This window comes from Cheilinus undulatus, linkage group 23, assembly GCF_018320785.1.
Source record: "Cheilinus undulatus linkage group 23, ASM1832078v1, whole genome shotgun sequence".
NCBI classification, from domain to species: domain Eukaryota; kingdom Metazoa; phylum Chordata; class Actinopteri; order Labriformes; family Labridae; genus Cheilinus; species Cheilinus undulatus.
This window is the reverse complement of record NC_054887.1, coordinates 9949230-9970992: the sequence shown is the minus strand read 5'-3', so window position 1 is coordinate 9970992 and position 21763 is coordinate 9949230. Positions and strand designations below refer to the sequence as shown.

The 21763-nt window shown below is 39.3% G+C and overlaps 1 protein-coding gene across 4 annotated transcripts in view; it reads left to right on the top strand.

Moving 5' to 3' along the window:
* Positions 1-21763, top strand: part of nav3 (neuron navigator 3) — a 340033-nt gene that overhangs the window by 110552 nt on the left and 207718 nt on the right. For all 4 annotated transcript variants that reach the window (XM_041780603.1, XM_041780602.1, XM_041780601.1 and 1 more), the window contains exons 2-3: positions 1464-1581; positions 6562-6614. In XM_041780603.1, the coding sequence (XP_041636537.1) occupies positions 1464-1581; positions 6562-6614 (171 nt within the window). The remainder of the gene's footprint in view (positions 1-1463; positions 1582-6561; positions 6615-21763) is intronic.

Below are 21763 nucleotides of genomic sequence, written 5' to 3'. Positions count from 1 at the left end.
TTTGAACAATTATCTGAATTTTTTTGTAGCAGAGATTATTGTTGTAGGAAAGCAAAAATGTAATGTCCTCATACATACAAATGGGGTACTAGGAGGTTAAGCCAGTACAAATTACAATGTAAAAGCATAACAACACAAACTTTCTAGAGAAACTCTTTGCTTGATTGTTAGTCTTTACTGAGTTACTTATGCAGTGAAAGAAACTAAAAGTGAACTCTGAAAATGTTTAAAGTTTGTTGTCAAACTGGACGTCAGTGAGTCAATTTTGTACATGCACTTCTACATAAGTGTATACCAGTATTAAACTGTGTATTTGACATAGTAAACTCCAAACTTCCACCTAGGAAGCTTGAGTATGAGCCCTGTGTGAGTCAAAAGTCAGTGCTGACTCATTCTGTTGTCTTTTCTTGCTTAAGTAAGTATTCTGCCTGTAAACTACAATCATGTTTTCACAAAACCAAAGCAAATATTGAATGAACCTTATAAAGGCTTTCTTCTTTTCCCTCATACATTGTGATTTGACATTACTTTTGTGCTGCCTAGAAGTGATTCAACATATCAAGATGAAGTGATTTGATCTGCCTGTGAACATTTGGTAGAAAGCAAAATCCTCTGAAAGAAAATCTTTTAAAAAACATCATGAAGGGATTGCAAATGACTGATTTGTTTCAAGCCAGTCATTGCCTGTAATGATACTTTATTATCAGACATAAGGGACACAAGAAGCCCAACTTTTTCAGGAAGTAGGTACGCACACAATTGTCAGTTGAAAGAGAAAGACATTTATTTTTCTTTTTTTAATGTCCCAATAAAGTCAATCTCTGCATCTCCCAGACGCTCAGATTTGGATCTTGTATATGACAGACTGTTAATAAGGACTTTCTGAGCTGCCAGAGGGAGAAGCAAAGAGTTGAGCATCTTGAAAATCATAAAACTATTAATCAAATTTAAGTCATTAACATATCTGAAATTCATCTTTTAGTAATGCTCATTATTTTTTGTCACTCACTTACTGTGCGCTAAAATTTGAGGACTATTCTAGGCCACTGTTTACCATCAGAAAATGGGAGCATGTTCCCACCAGATGGGAAGTACCTGCCTTAAATGAGTTCAAATGCTTGTGGTCTTGTGATGAGACCACCTTCCAATTCACTGGACGGAGAACAAATCCCTTCTGGCCTGGGACACTGGGATCCCCTAAGAGGAATAGGAAGTGCTGCTGGTGAGATATGTGTCAGATGGATGGTGGGATGGCCAGATGGATGTATAGTCTGCTGACCGGCAGGATGGATGGAATTGAATGGAATGAAACAGATATCTTAGGACTAAATAATATGATTTTCTTTTGGATAGCAGCCCTTATCTTTATTTTATTTATCTCTCAAAGAACATTGACTTTTAGCAGTGTACTTAAAACACTCACACACAGAAATGCTAACAGGATGTTTGTTCTGTCTCTACAGATCTACACAGACTGGGCCAATCACTACCTGGCCAAATCTGGCTGCCAGCGTCTCATCAAGGACCTGAGCCAGGACGTCACTGATGGAGTCCTGCTGGCACAGATCATCCAGATCATAGGTAGGCATCCAGACACAAACACTGACAGAGCATGCCTGAACACACACTTGGACTAGTCTTAGCCCTACAGTATGTTTTCTTGCTTCAGATGTGATTTAAGTAAAGTGCTTTATCAGTTTATTATCACCAATAATAAAACACTGCATGCTTCTATAATTCATTCTGTCTGCTAGCTGAACAACCACCCACACACTGATCAACACACACTCGTCTTCTTCGTCTGTCTTTCTTGTGGTGAGTCGGGGAGAAACTGCTCCTCAGTCAGACACAGAATTTGGGCCAAATCACAGCAGTTCTCTCTTGTTTTGGGTGCTGGGTGAGCTGCAGCAGCAGAGATCTGTGGCTTTGACACCCAGGGGTGCAGAGGCACATGTCACCCATTGAACCCCAAAGAGAAAGATCGTTTAAATCTCTTTTTCCTCACTTTTTCTATCAGTCTTTCTCATTCCCTTCTATGTGTCTCACCATTTCTTTCTGGCACTCTGATGTCTCCCTCAGTCTCCGTCTCTCTTTCCCAGTTAGACTTTTTCTGGGTCTCTCTCTCTCTTTGTCTCTTTATTTCTTCCTCTTCTCTCGAATTCCTTTATCATTTTTTTTTCTTAACTTAAACTTGCTCTTAGCAGAGTATTGCAATAAACAAAACCCTTTTCTACAAAGAGTAATGTAAGGGATAGCAGAAAAATGACGCTACAGTTACTCATGGTAACACTTTATTACTTTAAAATTTGTTGCAGTGTGGTGGCTGAGCTTAGGCTGCTATCTTACTCAAAGAAGTAAATATGGACCTTGGTTTTGCAGAGTCATAAGAGATCTGGCAAAAGGGTGGAGAAGCAAAGAGTCAGTAAATGGTGGTTACCAGCAAACATGCAGCTAACATCCTCCTGGTTAGCAAGGTGCATCTTTTATTGAAGGGAAATGTGAAATACAACTAGAATTTCAAAAACTTGAGGTGGCAGGGTCGGTGAATGAGGTTAGCGACACTTAACCAAAGCTCCAGCCTGATATTATAAAATGCTACAGATGCGGTGGAGAAAACCACCTGGCCAAAGACCGCAGGTTTGCCAATGAAAAAAGTCACAACTGTGGAGAAGTGGGACACATCAAAAGAGTCTGGGTAAAAGAAAACACTACACAGTTTAAGGGGGAGAAAAATAAGTATGAAAAGAGAGCTTATTTCATACAAGAGGACGGGTATAGGAAGTTTTCTCTTTGTATCATATTAAGATCTTTATGCACGGGGTCCGTTATTTCGAATGTGCTTTTTGAGATCCAGATTCCAAAAAGTCAGTTCAGTAAGTTTCAACAAACTATTAAAGTTATACAAGGTGTCAAAAAGATTCAGTGTTGATTTCTTTGAAAAAAAAACAACAAAAAAAACTGCATTTTTTATTCCCTGAAAAGTGGTTATTTTGGAAATACCGGGTTTTGGCCTGACACCAGCAAAATGCAAGTTAAGGCTTTATGATGCAAACAATTAGCCATATGTGACCACAATCCAGAAGTGCCACCTTTTCTCTGGGCTAAACTCATTCAAAATGGACTGAATCATAATGGAAAACTGTTCTGTGGTCAGATGAATCAAAATTTGAAATACAGATGCTGTGTCCTTTGCACTAAGAAGGAAAGGGACCATCCAGCTTGTTGTCAGCATCTGTGAAGGCACTATCAATGCTGAAAAGTATATAGGTATTTTGAAGCAGTGGTGCTCAACTGGTCTAGCCTCAGGACCCACCAGTCTGTCTTATGGCAGATTGCAGCCCAAGTTACAAGTTAATTGAATATGTTGCAGTTTGGAACATGGTTGGACCAAAACACCTGATATAAAAAATAAAATGACAAAACTGACAAATTTTATACTCCCTTTCCCCATCATTATGTGTCAATTTTTGCCAATTCTCCAGAGAACTTGAGGAATTCCCTCATTACCATGGGAAAGGTATTTATTAGCCATTTATTGCAAGAAAAGTAGATAAATTGGTTGAAGTATTGATCAAAAATTAAGATTTACCCAATTTCACAGTAAAACAGGGTAAAATAAAAGGTATCGATGCATGTCTTATAAGGACTTCAGGACTTTTGCCACCTGTTTTTTCAGACACCTTGTCATGACCCACTGAAAACTGGTCTGCGACCCCCTTTTGGTCCCAACCCACCAGTTGAGAACCACTGTTTTAAAGCAACATATGCTCCAAGATGTTTGTAGACACCATAGCAAAATCATTGCCACTGTTTTTATCAACATATTACACAGTGTCCCAACTTTTTTGGACTTAAGGTTGTATATTGTTCAGTGCATTAACTGGGAAAAAGAAGAGCTGCTTGACATGCAGCTCTATAAACCTTCAGGGAGTTCAGGACTCGTGTTTGGATCAAGTGATTGACACAAGGTTTTTAAACTCCCCTTTAGGCAATTTTGATACAGTAAATAAGGGTTGATTAAATCTCCTGTGTGGCCGACAGACAGACTGAAATTAATATTGATGCCCCCTTTCAAAGTATGAAAGCAAACAAGGCTATTGGCAAAGAAAGTTGATTGTTTAAAGGATTACTGTGTGACTTGCGGGGTGAAATAAATGTTCCCTTCTTCCTCTTCCATCCTGTTTCGATGAAGGCACTTCAGTCAACTGTAAGTGATCATTTGCATCTCAAAGTTGATTCAGTTATTGTCTTTGTAGGCCAAAGAAAGTCTTTGCTCCAGTTTAAAAAGTGGGTCAGTTCTTTTTCAGTTCACCTTTTGTGACTACACTCTAGTATTATGCCAGTAGAGTCAACATCTCTAGGTAGACAGGTCTGTCTTCCTTTTTACATAGTGACACATGGTGGCTGCTGCATATTCCAACTTTTTTTGGAATATGCTGCAGATGAAGATTGAGTGAATACTGTACTTCAGTCAGGACCACTTTGTCAAGAAACATACATGATGCAGTTATTAACTTGCACTTATTGCCGATATGTGTATTTGGTGGTGTGGCCCTTCCACAAGCCTATGTGGAAAGCATCAAGCAGCAGCAGGGAGAGAAGCAGCGAAAAGAAAACAAGAGCAGAGCAGGCATCAGTGACTACAGAATGACACGGCAGAAGCAGAAAAAAAGGAGGAGCCGGGGTGGAGGAGGGTTGCAAAATGTGGCTTGCAGAGGCAGCAGCAAAGGGTAGCCAGGCAAGAGTAGGTTAAATGTGGCAGCATAAGTATGATTAGCCAGTAACATGCCTAGAGTGTGAGACCAGCTTACCTCAATTATATGACAGCCCTTGATTCAGTGCCTGAACTAATGCTCGATTTCCAGAAAAAAAATTCTGTCAGACATTAAATGTCATGTCCTTGTGCCATATTCAATGGAATATAGGTTGAAAAGAATTTGCAAATCACTGTATTGATTATTTTTCCATTGTATGCAGTGCAACTTTTTTGGAATCAGGGTTTGTATATTTGGTTTTTATTTGTCACAGGAGTAGATACAACAGAAAAAGTCGTCCAAGATCAGTAAGAACTGAACCTTAGTTGAACAGCAATAATGTTGGTTCCATGTGAGACTGCGCCCTCTAGTGGATGATATCCACCCCAACATAGTGGATACTGCTCTGGCATCCTCCTGTCCTTTCACAAGCCTGCGTGGAAAGCATCAAGCAGCAGGGAAAAGCAGGGATAGAAGAAGCAAGAGACACAAGAGCAGGCAACTGAGACAACAGAATAACATTGATTAGGTCAAAGGCAGAATAAAGGAGGAGCTGGGGTGGAGGAGGGTTGCACAATGCAGCTTGCAGAGGAGGCAGCAAAGAGAAGCCAGGCAAGAGCAGTTTAAATATGGTAGCATGAGTGTGATTAGCTAATAGCATGCCATGAGTGTGAAGCTTGCTTAAGATCAACTGATCTCGTGATGTAAGTGATTCAGGGGCCTGCCTGAGCTATCGCTGTACGCTCGATTTACAGAAAAACAAAAAATGTAATCAAACATTAAATATCTTGACAGCAACAGCAGAACAGGTGGTCCAAAATCGGCCAGAACTGAATGTCAGTCGGATGGCAATGATAACGAAATGCAGGTCATGTAGGACTGCGCCCTCTAGTGGATGTTGTACAGGATGCATGAGATAATATGGGTAGTGACAGCTGTTTGGATTAAAGTGTACACCTACGCTGTCATAAACAAGCCTTAGAGTGAGTTTTGTTTTATATTTATGATATTAGGAGACTTTGTAAGAGAAAATACTCATATGTTCTTTGTTTTAAATATTCTAATGGAGTCATTGTCCAGCCAATACTGGTCAGTAAATCTCTTCACTGACCGCTGGTTGAACCCATTAATAATCACAGAGTTGTTAGTGATGACTAATTGATGAGATTTTTGTCACAGCTCTAATCAAATCAGATCTTATGCCGTTTTGTCTTTTTATTTAGTGTCTTTTTAGCCCAGTTTCTCTAACATATTCCCTTTTCTTTGACATCTGCTGTCTTCTCCTTCTCTTCTGTCTTTCTTTGTGCCTCCAAAGCTGTTGTTAACTTTTGATTTTCTGGGACTCCCCTTTATTATCCCACACAAACTCAAATACACACAACCCAGCACACTCTTCTCCTCTCAATTACATATGCTGCTTTCCTCACTGATGCTGTCTGTTCTCCAAGTCTCAAATATGTTTAAAACTTCCTCTTTCTCTCCTTCTCCCTCTCTCTCTCTTGCTCTCTCTCTCCAATTGAAACTTTACCCTCCCTGCTCGCCCCGGCAGACAATGAAGCCGAGCTGGCCTGTCAGTAATTCTCTGGCGGCAGCTGACGAATTAGGCAGCTTTGCTTCCCAGATCTTTCCTGCATGGCTCTGCACCTCGGCGCTCACACATGCGAACACACAAACACTCTACAATGTTGACCTCAGCAGAGGTTTACTGCTGGATCTCTGCACCTGAAGTGGAAAGTGGCTGTACGTGTGGATGTTAAGAGTTCAGTATGGGACCACAGTAAAACTCTTCATTTCCTCTCTCATGCAGCGAATGAGAAGGTGGAGGATATCAATGGCAGCCCCAGGAGCCAGTCGCAAATGGTGAGTGTTACAGCCTGACATAAATATTCATCTTCATCTGTCCTTTAGTGCACTGTTGCTTGGGAATGATGTTTGTGGGGATGAAGTTTCGACCTGCTTTAATTAAGTTTCACATTGAATTTTATGGTCTTTTTCCTGATGTTTACAGACAGAAACATTTGCATTAATTCCTAGATTTCAGATTTTATTGGCAGCTATTACTCTCCAACAGATATCACAGCACCTTTTACAGCATTCAGGTGATACTTTAAACCTCTGCCCCTGCTAGGATTATTTCACTGTCACTCCTGCAAACCTGGGATTGAAATTACTTGAACTGCTTCAGATAATTAGAAGAGATCTTTAAAAGATTACTGATAGATTTACACAAAGAATATTTCAATGATAAATAGACCTGAGTTTGTAGAGCACTATTTTCAGTCATCTGGCTACTCAAAGCACTTTTAAACCATATGTGACATTCAGCTCCAATTCACACATTGATGGCAGAGGCCACTATGGATGTGTCTCGAGTCTCTTTAATGATCTGCCCTCTGTTTTTAGTCCCTGGTCAAACCCAAAGTAGTTTCTGGCCCTCCGTCTTAAGGATGGTCCCAAAGCTCTCAAACTTCAGAGCGCTGGCAGGTGGCTCATGGGGCTTAACTCCCAAATGCTTTCTTTAAAGCCCCAAATCTTTCAGGTTGGTTAAAAGTATGTTGCTAATGAATGTCATAGATAAATGCAAAAATGAAATAAGTGATACAAAATTTGGCCTTGCTGATCACAACACAGAAATTTAAATAACACTCTGGGCATGTTGTCATATATGACAAGAGAAAACATGTACTATTTAAAGTTAAATGACTTTTGTAGCATGAATTGAAGCCACTTACTTTTTCCCCACTAAAAACCCTCCCTTGTGCCATTCTAATGACGCTATCCCTGCACTGTAGCTCTTTCTGTAGCTTTTCTAGCAAGTCCCAAACTTGGGTGACTTTCCAGGGTCTTTAAAGATTAAATCCACACCAGAAACTCCCTTTATAACGTCTTTTTCTCCATTATTTAACCCATTTTAGATCATCTTTGCCGCTAGCTTAGCATTAGCCACCATATTGAGTTCCCAAAACAAATGTCAAATGGGCCATGACAACCAATGGCAGGCTGTTCTGTTGTCACATCATGCAAAATGTGTTTTATTGCTGTAGTACAATTTAGCTTTTTCAAAATCTAAACCACTTTTCTTAAAACTGAATTACCTTTTATTGTAAACAATATGAATGGGAGCACTGAACTAAGTGGTTAGGGAAGTAATGTCAGACTTCATATCTAAGCCATGATGTGCACAAACCTTATGATACCAGAAAATGAAATAAAGCCGAAGAAACTGAGAAAGCCTTAATGAAAAAAGAATTGAATAATTGTAAAAGAGACCAAAACTGAATGAGAAGTGGCAAAAATTGGGAAAAAACAGGCAAAAATGTGTGAATAGTGGAATAAATTGGCAATGAGTTGCAAAATGAAGTGGCAAAAAAGTGGCAAAAGTTGGCTGAAAGTGGAAAATTCAAAAACTGTTCAAAGTCGCAAAACTGGGCAAAAAGTAGCAAAAATGCCACAATGCCTAAATGTAGCAAAAACAGTTGATATCTTCATAAACAAGAATAGAATAACTGCAAAAACGACCAAATAGTGGGCAAAAAGTGGCACAGATGCACTAAAAGTGGCAAGAATGGGCAAGAAGTAGCATAAAGAAGTGGTCAGTAAAGAAAGTTGACATCTTTAACGGAAAATAATTGAATAATTGTAAGAGACAACAAATGAGTAAGTGGCGAAAATGGACTAAAATTGGCAAAAACACATCAAAAGTGCAAAAAAAGGGGAAGAGGTAGAAAAGTAGCAAGAAGAAGTGGCAAACATGGGCTAACAGTGTCAGAAAAAGGCAAAAGCAGCAACAATTGGTTAAAAGTGGTAAAATGGGGCAAAAAGTGGCCAAAACAAGTGACAAGTTGCTAAAAAAATTGCAAAATGGCAAGAAATGGAAAAAAATGGCCAAAAGAAGATAAAAGAAGGTGCAAAAATAGGTGAAAAGTATCCAAAATTGCTTAGAATCAGCAAAAAGAAGTGGAAAACAAGGGTAAAAAGCAGCAAAAATTAGTAAAAAGTTGCCAAAATGTGCAGAAAAAGTACTGAAACAGGTTTAAACATAATACAAATGAATATTTTCAACATCAGAACCCAATTATGGTTTCACACACTCTTTGCTTCCAAAATGTCCCTAACTACAAAGAGTAAATTTCAAAGAACAGTGGACTTGGAGTGAGCAGCAACAGAACCTGCAAGTCTGTCGCTGTAGTTGTAGTCCTCTGACTCCTTCTTGGTTATTGACTACAATCTATTGACTGCAAAAGCCGACTCACATCGGAACATAATGCACACACGTATAAGCCTCTGTTTCCAGAATTAACTTTCTATTACCAGTTTACAGTACCAGACAGAGAAAACTGAGTTCTTGAAAGTTTCCACCTTGGAGCCTGTTTTCAAACATTTCCATTTTCATGCACCTAAAATGCTGTTGTCATGTAAATGAAAAGCTAAAATGCAACATAAAGTTGTACTTTTTTTGCATGAAATCATTGTCATATAAACATGGCCAAAACTGCTCCAGGGAAAATGGGAGAATTGTCTAAAAATGGGATAACTCAAGGCTAAAGGTCACAGCATAAACGCCCCTAGGTATTTCTGCCGAAGCACCTACTGAGGGTTAAAAAGTTTGGGTCCTTTCAGTTTCTTTAAATGTTTTCACTTTTTGACAAAGCAGAATTGAAACCATGACCAATGTCTGCATCCATGTCATGTACTACAGGTTATATGTGGATACGAGACAGGCATGAATAGCAGAAGTGGAAATTGAAGCACAGAGAGGTGTGGCCCTGAAAATGATATACTGTCTCCACCAGTTTCAGTGGTGTGACAGGGTTTCAGAACACTGCAGAGCAGTCAGTTGCAAGCCGACTTAACCTGACTCCTCTCGTCTCGTCTCGTCTCGTCTCGTCTCGTCGTGAGTTTCTGATCTGAACCAGCCTTGTCAGAGTGCACAGTGTGCTCCATACAGCTGGTCTTGGCAAGGAGAAAGAAATAACATGCCTGAAGATTGTGCTCCATGTGTGAAATTACTTGTAAAATAGATCCTACATTCCAGTGTAGAAAATATCCGAAAGATACACCAAGAGAAAAAAATCATATCCTCTAACTTTAAAGCTCAAACACTGAACTTCTGATACATGAAATAAATTCTGTGCAGAGAGGTGTGAAAATATCAAGCACAGCTTTAACAGAAGGCTCCGGACTCACAGAGTCAGGACCAAACACGCTCCTCGCCCACACTCTCTGATTAAGAAAGTGCGCCGGAGCAGCTAAACTGCTTTAGTCACTTTTAATGGCAGCAGGGCAGATGCCAGGGTGAAAACCAACGCTGCATAAACCCTTAGTCAACTCTAGTTAAAGTGAGGGGTAATTATCTCACAGTGACGACAATCAGCGGTTCTACAGGCCGTCATCTCATTAAAAGAGGGAAATAAGGAAACCACCAGCATCGCTCAGACGCATGGCAGCCAGAAATGCTGATGACTGAATGAAGTATGAGAAACATGTCAAAGTCTGACCTCTGCAGGGACATGCTGTGATTGATGGTCATGTTATCATGTTAATTTTAACACATTACATAACTGACAAACTGGTCCCAATTTTTTTGGTTTGAACCAGGCTTTAAAAAAACAACCACTAAGGATGACAATGTAAAGGTCACATGAACCCTGGATCTCTAAAATGTCACTGTTTTGGCTCAACATGCCAAACCAAGGAACAGATACACTTCTGTGAAGTTCCTTTGCCATCTAAAGTGATCCTGCTCCTATTTGGACACAGCTGAGTCCAGACTGACGCAGCGGTCACCCAGGGCGAGCTGCAGTCAGAACTGCAAGCATGTGGCTCAATATGCCAACAACCTCTGTGTGTGTGTGTGTGTTTGTGTTTGTGTGTAGCCCTCTCTTTGTCTCAGTCACTTACTAAGCCCATTGATCCACCACCTGCTCTGACTGTGGAGGGTACAGCCAGCTTGGGAATTGAAGTTTGAGGAAGCATGGTTGCTTATAGCGTGGGCACAGAGGGAAGGAAACATCTGACACGCACATTCAGAAAAGACATAACATCCACAAGAAACGTAGCAAAAGAGCAGAGCCGCTGATTGGACAAGAGAGGGTTGGTGGTAAACAGTTTCCTTCCATTAAGACATTTAAGCTTGAAGTTTGAGAAGTGGACTGCAGCAAAAAGTAGCTGATCTACCTAATCATATCATGTATTTTTTTGTTCGATTGAAATCATTTGATATTCCAGTATATCATATTTTATCATTTTGTATCACATCACATCATATATGATCGGATTGGATTGGATCAGATAAGGTCAGATCAGATCAGATCGTTTGATTTACTCTCAAGTCAAATCATATATTGTGCTATTTTTTCTTATCTTTCTTTTCTTATGTGTCTTATTGTAATGCCCTGTATTGTATTATCATACCATATGGTTTTATGTCAAATTGTATTCTATTGGATTGTCATGTGTCATTTTAAATTCTTTTGTATGATACTGTATCATTTCAAATCATATTGTACTGTTGAGTGGTCATTCAAAATAGTACCATAACGTATCACACCATAATGTAACATAACATAATGTAACATATCGTAACATTAAATATCTTATTGCAACTTATCATTTCGTTTTCTTTTCTTATCTTGTCATAATGTAACTTGTATCATATCACGTTTTCATCATGATTTAGTGTATTGTATCTAATCCTATCATTTAATATGGTATGGTATGGTAACATAGGAAACTGTATTGTTTTATAACATATATCTTTAATTTTCTTATGTTCTCTTACGACAGCACATAATTTATAACGTAACATAACGTAACAATGTTACATAATAGCGTAATGTAGCATAATGTAACAACATGCAATGCAATGTGTCATAACATAATGTTACACTTAACATAACTGAAAGCAAGATAATGTAACTTAACCATAGATAATGCAACAAAAAATATTGTGCAACATAATGCAGTGCAACAAAATGTAGTGCAACATAATGTACAAATATAACGTAACGCAGCATAACGTAATGCAGCATAACGTAAGGAAACATAATGCAAGGCAACATAAGGTAAGGCAACATAACGCAAAACAACATAGCGCAACATAACGTAGCGCTACATAACGTAACTCAACATAACTTAACTTGTCCTATTTTACCATAATGTATTTTACTGTATCTTAGCATGCTTATTTAAGCACATCATATGGTATGGTATGGTATTGAATTGTTAGGTATTTTATCTTATTGAAACGTAACTTAACATAACATAAAATAACATAACCTAACCTAACATAACATAACATAACGTAACATAAATTAACGTAACATAACATTACGTATAACATAATTTAACATAACACAATGTAACATAACATAAAGTAACATAACATAATGTGACATAAAATTACATAACATGATATAACGTATCTTAACATAGTGGAACTTAACATAACGTAACATAACATAATGTCACTTACATAACGTAACTTACATAACAACATAAAGTAAAGCTACATAATATAACGTAACATATTATATTGCAACATAACGTCACACAACATAACATAACAATGTAATGTCACGTAACATAACATAGCATAACATAACGTAGCGTAACATAAGGTAGAGTAACATAACGTAGCGTAACATAACGTAGCGTAACATAATGTAGCGTATTATAACATAGCGTGACATGACATAGCGTGACATGACATAGCGTGACATGACATAGCGCGACATGACATAGCACGACATGATATAGCGCGACATAACATAGCGTAATATAGCATAATGTAACATAGCATAACGTAACATAGCATAATGTAACATAACATAACGTAACAAGACGTAACTTAACGTAACATAACATAACATAACGTAACATAACATAACATAATGTAACATAACACAACGTTTCATAACATAATGTAACATAACATAACATAACGTAACATAACATAACATAACATAACGTAACATAATGTAACATAATGTAACCTAACGTAACCTAGCGTAAAACTAGAAAAGCACTCAGAGAGCGCAGACCTCCACCATTAGCCCTATCTCCCAATAGTGAAGAATCCTTTAAAAACATTCCTGGATCCAGACGGTGATATGGATCACTCCCAAAATCTAATTCGCTGATTACTCCCACCCCGGTGGGGTGGAGACACAGTGGGGCAAAGCATTGGCTTCGCTACGTGTGGAAGTCATGGCAGAGGGTGAGCATTCCTCTATTCCTCCCAGCATTGTGAGTATTCTCGCTACAATTCGCTGTCTTTCTCTCTGTTACGCTCTGACTCGTCTCCTCGACCGGGTGTGCGTCTTTCAAACTCTATAAACGCCAAAACTTTGAGTAAGTTTCTCATGTCTGACATCTCCTGGTGTAAAGTGGTAACAGCCCAGATCTCCGCCATTAGCCCTATCTCCCAATAGTACAGAATCTTTTAAAAAATTCCTGGATCCAGATGGTGATCCAGATCAGTCCCAAAATCTAATCAGTTCTTCCTTATGCCATTTCTGACATTTCCTGAAAATTTCATGAAGATCCGTCCATGACTTTTTGAGTTATGTTGCTAACAAACAACAAAACAAACAAACAAACAAACCCACCCGATCACATAACCTCCTTGGTGGAGGTAATAACATAACATAACGTAACATAACATAACGTAGCATAACATATCACACATCTTATCCTATCTCATCTAATCTCATTTTAACTTATGGTACTGTACAGTATGGTGTCGTATGATATAGTTTTATATCATATTGTATCGTATTGTCATGTCTTGTTTCATTTTCTTATGGTATAACGCAATGTAATTATTTATCATAATGTAATTTGAATCTTTTTGTATCGTATCGTAACTTATTTCATCTTATCTTATGGTATGGTTTGGTGTGGTATGGTTTTGAATCTTGTCATATTGTAACTGATTTTAACGTGTGATTGTGCTGTATCAGTTAATCCATGTTTTGGTGATAAAAACACTGTAAAGGGAGCAGCAGTTTGACAGTTTAGCTGACTTTTGTTGTATAAGTCAGTTGAAGTGTGCATAACAATAGTCTATGTCTATTTTCTGATTCTCTTTATATGGTAAAGCTACTTTTAGTCAGTTGTGTGGAATATCTTTCAACCAGGCCATTTTCTCTGTTATCATGCAGTATTTTTACCAAGGCACTGTCTAAACTACTGAATTAATTTGATTGTAACAGTTTTAAATGTGGGCATATTGCATAGATCTGAACACAGCTCAGCAGACAGCGGTTCAACATGAGTCTAGGTCTGGTCGAGGTTTCTGCCTGTTATAAGAACAGTTTTTCCCTACCACTGTAACTTTGCTAAATGTTGCTTAGGGCTGAGTTCATCATAGGCCAGGATGTATATTTTGTCCTGATTTTAATCGTATTGCAGGTCTCAGTGGGTCCTCTTGTTCATAAAAAAGGAGAGGGTAAGAAATCTTGTTTATGAATACAATAAGTTCAGCAATCTTCACAGTTTCTATAGTAAACACGGCTTGGATTGTACTGTAGCGTGCGCAGCAATCGGTCAACTGATTAACTCTACTTGGCTCCATGTTGCTCTGATGATGTAAGATGAAAGTTGCCAAGTTGTCCAATCAATGATTTAGTCTCCAGGCCATGTGACTTACTGCCTACAGCTCTTGGCTTGTTTGCAAAAAAGTCAGCAGGAACAACAACTTGACTGAAATCAACAGTGAAGCTTGTCTGTGGTCGGCCCAGATGAACTAAAGGTGATGACACGTGGATTCATGGCTGTCTAAGAGCAGAAGTATTTAGTTTGGCCAGTTTGTCTAATAGTTTAAACATATAAATCCTAAAAACAAGTTATTCACTGACATCCTCTCCCCTATCCTATGTAACTTTTTTAACTTTTTGTTCTTTTTGGAGCTGTGAAGTCTGGAAACCTGCCACTGGCCACTTCACACCTGGAATTTAAGCGCCTTGGCCAGGGACATGGCAGTAGCAGCAGCTGTCGCAGACAGGGTCGGCAAGTCAAATTTACTTCCCCTGCGTAAATTTCTCCCCCTTTTGGGCCTTGAAACTGCGATCCTGGCGTCACAGCCCTGTTTCTGTAAGTGGCGGGACGCTGCCTGGTCCGGTCAGTGGACAGAGGCCAACTGAACAGCTGCTGGAAGCTGAGGAGGAGAGGTCAGATGAGCACCAGCATCTGCAAGCTTTACAGCTAATCTACATACATAATACCTCCTTTTTCTCTGAGGCCGATGGTAACAATGTAAGAGAGCTACAGTCAGTCAGAGTCTGGCTATTTCCTGCAGAGTTAATCCAACAGAAAACAAGCAGATTTGTGAAGGGTCAGTAACAGAATGGACAACAAGTCTGCTTTTTACTGGCATCTGCCTCAGTCATTTGATCCAGTCAGTCTTTATTTGTGCAGAACCAGTTCATAGCGAATGTTTGTAGATTGTATTCATTAGTAGTGAGGGATTTTCTACCATTCCTCTTTGCAAATCCTCTCAAGCTCACGCTGGTTGGATGGGGATTGATATCTCTATACTTTGCTCCATTCAGCTTTCCCTCAACCCTGACCAGTCTCCAAGTCTCTGCTGCTGAAAAACACCCCCACAGCATGATGCTGCCACCAACATGCTTCACTGTTGGGATAGTATTGGGTGGGTGATGAGTGGTGCCTGGTTTCCTTGGGACCTAATGTTTAGAATTGAGGCCAAACAGGTCAATCTTGGTTTCATCAGTCTAGAGAATCTTGTTTCTTACAATCTCAGAGTTCTTTGGGTCCTTTCTTGCAATTCGTTTTGCTACTCTGCCATGAAGCCCAGATCAGTGGAGGTCTGCAGTGATGGTCGTCCTTCTGGAACTTTATCCTATCTCCACACAGGATTTCTGGAGCACAGTCAGAGTGACCATCAAGTTGTTGGTCACCTCTCTTACTAAGGCCTAACTCTTGGACGAATCCCAGCTGTGTCAAACGTCTTCCATTTGAGAATTATAGCAGCCACTGTGCTCTGGGGTCTCTAAGACTTACCAGCTGTTGGAAACTTGGTCAACTAGAGCTCATAAAACTATTGGGCATCTCTCTGGGGCAGCCTTAGTTGCATTAAGTTCAAGCAACATGACTAAGTCCTGACTACTAAGACCAAAGATTATCACTCCTAATGGCAAAACAACTGTAGAAATATGAATGAACATCCACTCTGTCCTACTTCTCCATCCTCCCTTTCCTCTAATTTGCTCCCATTAAGCACAGTATGTAAAATAGTCTGCCCTTTCCTCTCCGTACTGTTAAAATGCTTCATAAAATCCTGCATTTCATCCTGTGCTAGTCTCCTCCATAACACTAAAAGGTCAACCTTTTGCTGCTCTCTTGCTAATGTGAAACTAAAGATTGAAATGTCAAACACTTTACACTGCTGTCCTATGACTGCATGGAATGAGGCTGAAAATACTGCAGTATAGAATGTCTTCTGGTTACGTTTAGAGCCTGCTGATTCTCCCCCTACTCTAAATGCAGAAGACATTTTAAATTTCTTGATGGCTCCCTAAAGTATAAAACAAACTCAAAGAAAATGGAAATCATTGTCAGCTAGAGTCATTTTTCTTCCCCGCATCCTGCAGGCCTGTGTATTATTGTCAATGTAAATGGGATTCCCCACATTTGAGGTCCTGTCGTTCCCAGTGTTCAGACCAGTTGAGATTGCAAACATGCCCATTTTTCCCAGTAGATTTTGTGGCCGATGTTACGGGGCAGAATAGTTCTGGTTGAATTTATTGGCATAGAAAGTAATGATTGCTGGGAATTTGTTCCTGAGATTTGGGAACAGCCTTTGTCTGCAGAACAGTACCCTCGACCACGTTTTAGGTCTCGGAAGGAATCGTAGGCAACCACGGAGCACACCATCGACAATGATGAGAATGAGGAGTGACAGGAGCATTGTACAGGGGAATTCGACTTATCTGAGATTTGAGCAGTTTTTTTTTCTACTAGCTGAATACATCTCTTTTATGTCTTGTTGTTAGTTTTGTGATAATAGATCAGCAAAAAGGAAAAATATCAAACATAAGTCAGACATGGATCAATCTGGCAGCCAAGAGTGATGGACGATTGATTAGAGGAATTTCTGTACTTCCTAAGGCCTGAGCTTTTGTTTGTAAATTTTTTTTTTTTTAGGTTTCCCTCACTTGTTTTGGTTCAGAAGGACCTGATGAGTTGAAAAGCTTGGACTTGTCTTTGAACAGGAATTAGTTTTTGACCAACAATGTTTAGCCCAAGCATGAACAAAATTTCCACTGTAGTTTCCACACAAATTCCATAAAATTTTAAAGAAATTACTGAGATTTGTGTAAGAATTCTTGAAAATAAATATCTTTTTTTGTAAAGCCTGAATATTCCAAAACTGACATGCAAATCCCTAATAATTTAAAGCAAATTCCCCCTTGAATTTTATAACTATATCCACAAAATTTGTCATAGTCCTAACATTCCATGAAAATGATGGAAAATTCCCTTAAACATCCACACAGAACTCTGAAATTTTCAGGAAAATTCTTGAAAATCACAAAAGACCTGTTTACCAAATTTCAAGTCAGATTCTCAATAATTTACAAATAAATTTTCAAAAATTCCATGAAAATACGTAAAAATTCAAAGCAAATCCCCCCCCCCCCGAAATTCCAATGAAATTCCAACTTTTTTCCTGAATTTTCCATAAAAAAAAGCCTGAAAACTTCCACATGAATTCCCCCAAACATCTAAAAAAAAAAATTTTTAAATGGCCTGAAAATGGCAAAAAAAACAAAAAAAAACAAACATTCAAAGCATATTCCCAATAAACTTCCAATAAAATTTTGTAAATTCTCTAAAAAGAATCCCCAAAATTACTAGAAAACTACCTGCAATCTACAAACACATTCCCCAAAATATCCACACAAATTCTCCAAAATTCCCTAAAGATATTACCAAAAATTTCTGAGAAATTCCTTAAACATATTTGTAAAGTAAAACCATAATGAGTACCCCCAAATGTTTCCATGAATCTTTTTCATGAAGCCTTAACATTCAAAATGAAAATTTCCTTTAAAATTACACATAAATTCCCTAAAATTTACAAGCAAATTCCCCCTAAAATTTTCTTAGAATATTCCTCCATATATACAAATATATCCCCCCAAATTTCACAAAAATGGCATTGATCAATCATCCATAGTAACTGAAAAAATGGTTGAACCAAATTAGATCCAAAATGTGTGTCTAAACACACTACAGTTGTAAGTTTGCTGTTAAACATGTGACACGGAGATCTATGTGTGACTGAATTTTGGATTTAGACCGGTAGAAAGTTGTTCACCTCTTTCCTAATTTGAGAAGGACAAATATCACACCCCACTACGTCACCAGTTGCTATGGGGCATCACCACCCCTTATGCTACAACAATATAAAATCCCTGAGCAGTTTATCTCAATACAGTCTGCTGTTAGTCAATGTCGCTGCCTTCAGTGAAAATTAACAGCCAGCTACATGCTGTGTTTTTGCTCAGTGTGAGGTAAATTTTGCAGATCTATCAGCCATGGTGGCCTATGGGCTATTAAAAGCATGAGAGATCTGTGCCAGAAAACAGTAAATTTAGGTCAAAAGATAGGCTGATTGCTGGAGTGTTTGTCTATTTTCACTTGACAGATGCAGCATGAACAAAAATCTTACCTGAAAGTGTGTTTTAAGCCATATTTCACTTGTCTTTAGTCCTGGATGATCAACAGAGGGACTGTGGCTTTGTCTCTCTCAAAACAGAAACAGTTCAATCCCTTATGCCTGTCAGCATCACAATGTTAAGTTTAGCAAAGTAACCAAGATAGACATGTTCTAATACTGCCAAATCTGTCACAATTAAAGACTCCAATGCTAATCATCATATTTTATTTTGAAGAGGAACAACAAAAAATGGGGTGTTTTCAGCATCAACTTAACAACAAAGACATAGCAGCATAGCAGACAGATGATTCCTTGTGCCATTTCTAATAATATAAGAGGATTGTAGTTCTTGTGAGTGGGTGTGGCTTAGCTCAATCAACTGACATGCCCACAAAACCCTAGAGCAGATATTACTGCCTAGTTTTTTTTTTATGATTTTGAAGCTTAATTTCATTAACTTAGAGATGTTTTTCATGACTGAAATTTGGTCCAGTGGTTCATAACACAGTGCCCTGTCATACAACAAGCTACAGATCTTTTTTTATCACTTTACAGGGACTTTAAGCTAGACAGTTTCTATTCTGTGTAGTTTGGAATAGCTGAATTTGATCCTCTTCTCTCAAATGTGTTTAACTTCTAATGTAACCTTTGGATTGTCGATCTTTCTCTGTGTTTGTGTGAATCCTTAAAACCTCCCAGTCACCTCTGCAGTCTCTCTGTGATGTAAAACCATCTGACAGTGAACTTTCACAGCAATTGTACAAACATCCAAAGGATTCAGACATGCACACAGACCTTTGAATGGAGCAGAGGTGATTTTTTTTTTCCCCCCTCATTTCTCTGAAGACTTGTGCTTGAACACAAGAACGGCGGGCGGGGGATGGCAGAAGAGGCCCATTCAGCAGAAAATAATAAAGCCTCGCAACACTAATCCTCCTCATTATAGACAGACATCATTAGCAAACCACAGAGCGCTTCCCTGCAATACAGATGACTGTGCAGTTTCACTCTCTGGGTGTGCAAATGTGAGTACGCGACCTCAGCAAAGGATTTCAGAGAAAAAAAAAAACAAACGCTTTCCAAAAATCCTACATGATTGCAATGTCTGTCAGCAGAAGCCTGCACAGGTCCTACTAGGAGAGATTACATCGAACAACTCATCCACTTTAAAGCCAACACTTTCCTGCAGCTTTTCATTTGTGGTATTGGATTTTAAAGTGTGCCATGGATCATATTTAGATCAGCCATTTGCAGCCTTGGCGCTCCCCCCAGTCCAGTTCCATTCAGCTCTGTAATTTCTTTGGCTGTTGATTTACAGCGAGGGTGAGTTTGTGTGAAAATATGATGCAGTTTGTCACATTTTACTGGACTGCATATTTGAAGATAAATCAGTTTATGCTACACTGCATCGCTAAACGAACACAACAAGGCATTACCAAGACTTGAAAGCTGGAAAACTGCATTTCCGTGCATGCTGGAGTTGATGCTGATGATGCCTGATGGAACACGCTGATGTAACATTTGAGTCTTCATGGTTTTAAAGAACTTATAGTCCATGAAAGACATAAACAATCATGATACAAAACCTCATCTTAACAACCACACTGCAAAGCAATTTCCACTTCTACTTGAAAAGTCAAACTGTTCGGCCTGAGCAGCAGGTTTGGACTTTATGTGCTGCCTGTGAGGCCTAATTGAGTGTAGGGTTTCTTTGAGACTATAAAAGCCCTCTAGTGTCATCTGGGCCCCATCTGTTGGCAGCCTGCACAGCAGCCAGACAAGAGGACAAACAGCACGAGCACTCAGCGATATCATCTTCACCGGCCTGATGTTTCATCATCCTCACAGCTCGCTATTAATCTCTGCTTCTAATTGATCTTGTTACTAATTTGAGTCCCTGGCTTCACTTACTGTGAGGCTTAACCAACTGGCATGTGGGTGACACTTCTCCTCAGGTTGTTAATTTGATTATAGCCATCTTGGCTGTCAGGCCCAGTCACCTATTATAAGAGATGGTCTTGAAATACACAGACAAATGGATGATGGGAACTCTGGGCCTCTGAAACATCCCTGATGTCATCCTGGATGTCCAGCCTTTGGCAGTGAGTGACCCAAAGAGCTGAGGCAGATGGTTTATTTACAGCCCAGGAACTTCAGCTATACCGGGGGTGCAATTCAGTCTCTGTTCTTGTGCATGTACTGGGTACCTTCAGAAGTGAGCCTGTGACCAGAGGTTTGAATCCCCTGAATGATCAGAAACTGAACAAGTAAGTGGGAAAAAGATGGATGTCCTCTTAAACAGTGCTTCTCAACTGGTGGGTTGGGACCCAAAAGTGTGATGCAGGTCCTCAGAGGGTCATGAATGTGTTCCTGGAAGATATAGTGCCAAAAAGTCCATGAAACTCATTTAAAACAGGCTTTTTTTGTCCTGTGTCTTCGATTTGATACTGGCTGAGGTCCAAACTGTAAATGTTTAATTGAATAAATCCAACTGGCCAAGATAAATATCAGAAATCTGGTTTGCAGTTTCTCAATGAAGAGTCGCCGTGGGTGCTAAGGCTTGAACAGTTAAGAACCACTGCTCTAAAACATCATTCTAAGTCTGTTTTTAGACTGTTTTATGCTTGACGCATCCGCGAGGTCGCGAGTGTCCGCATGTCGAACGTGACGTCAAATATTAAGAAACGCCCCTTCGCTGGGGTCCCGTGTGACCAATTTTCGTCTGGCTGCGCACATCCCCGAAATTTTTACAGATGCGGACACGGCAGAAGTCAAAATGGCATTAAACACGCTACGGACATGATTCTTAAAGACACTGCCCCCTAGCTTTTGGGAGATATCAGTTTGCAGCGAAGAGGAAGCTGGCACTCGGTATAAATGCACCAGACGTTTACGCATCATGATTCCGCATCAGTTTTTGTCCGTGCAGTCGGATATCGCAGGAAAGCATAACCAAGCCTTAAGAATGATGAACAACCACAAAAGAAATGAGTTAATATGGAAGATATTTCATTTTCCCATCATGCCCTTGGGCAAAGTGTCCCAGATGTGTTTAAGCCTGATACACCGGCCTCATGCCTAGTATACTGTTATCAGTGTATTATTGTTGATTTTGATGTTAAACGCTAGTGCACCATGAGTGAAGTTATCCACTGAGATAATCACTTTCCACCAGTGGCTAGGGGAAGTCAGTAGTAAGTGGTGGTTTTAACATCATTCTAAGTTAAATGTCTTCCAGTGTTGGAGTTATTTGACAGTGTTTATTATTAGTGTCATTAGAGTCAACCATCTAAGCTCTGCCCATTCCCCATCATGCTCTAGT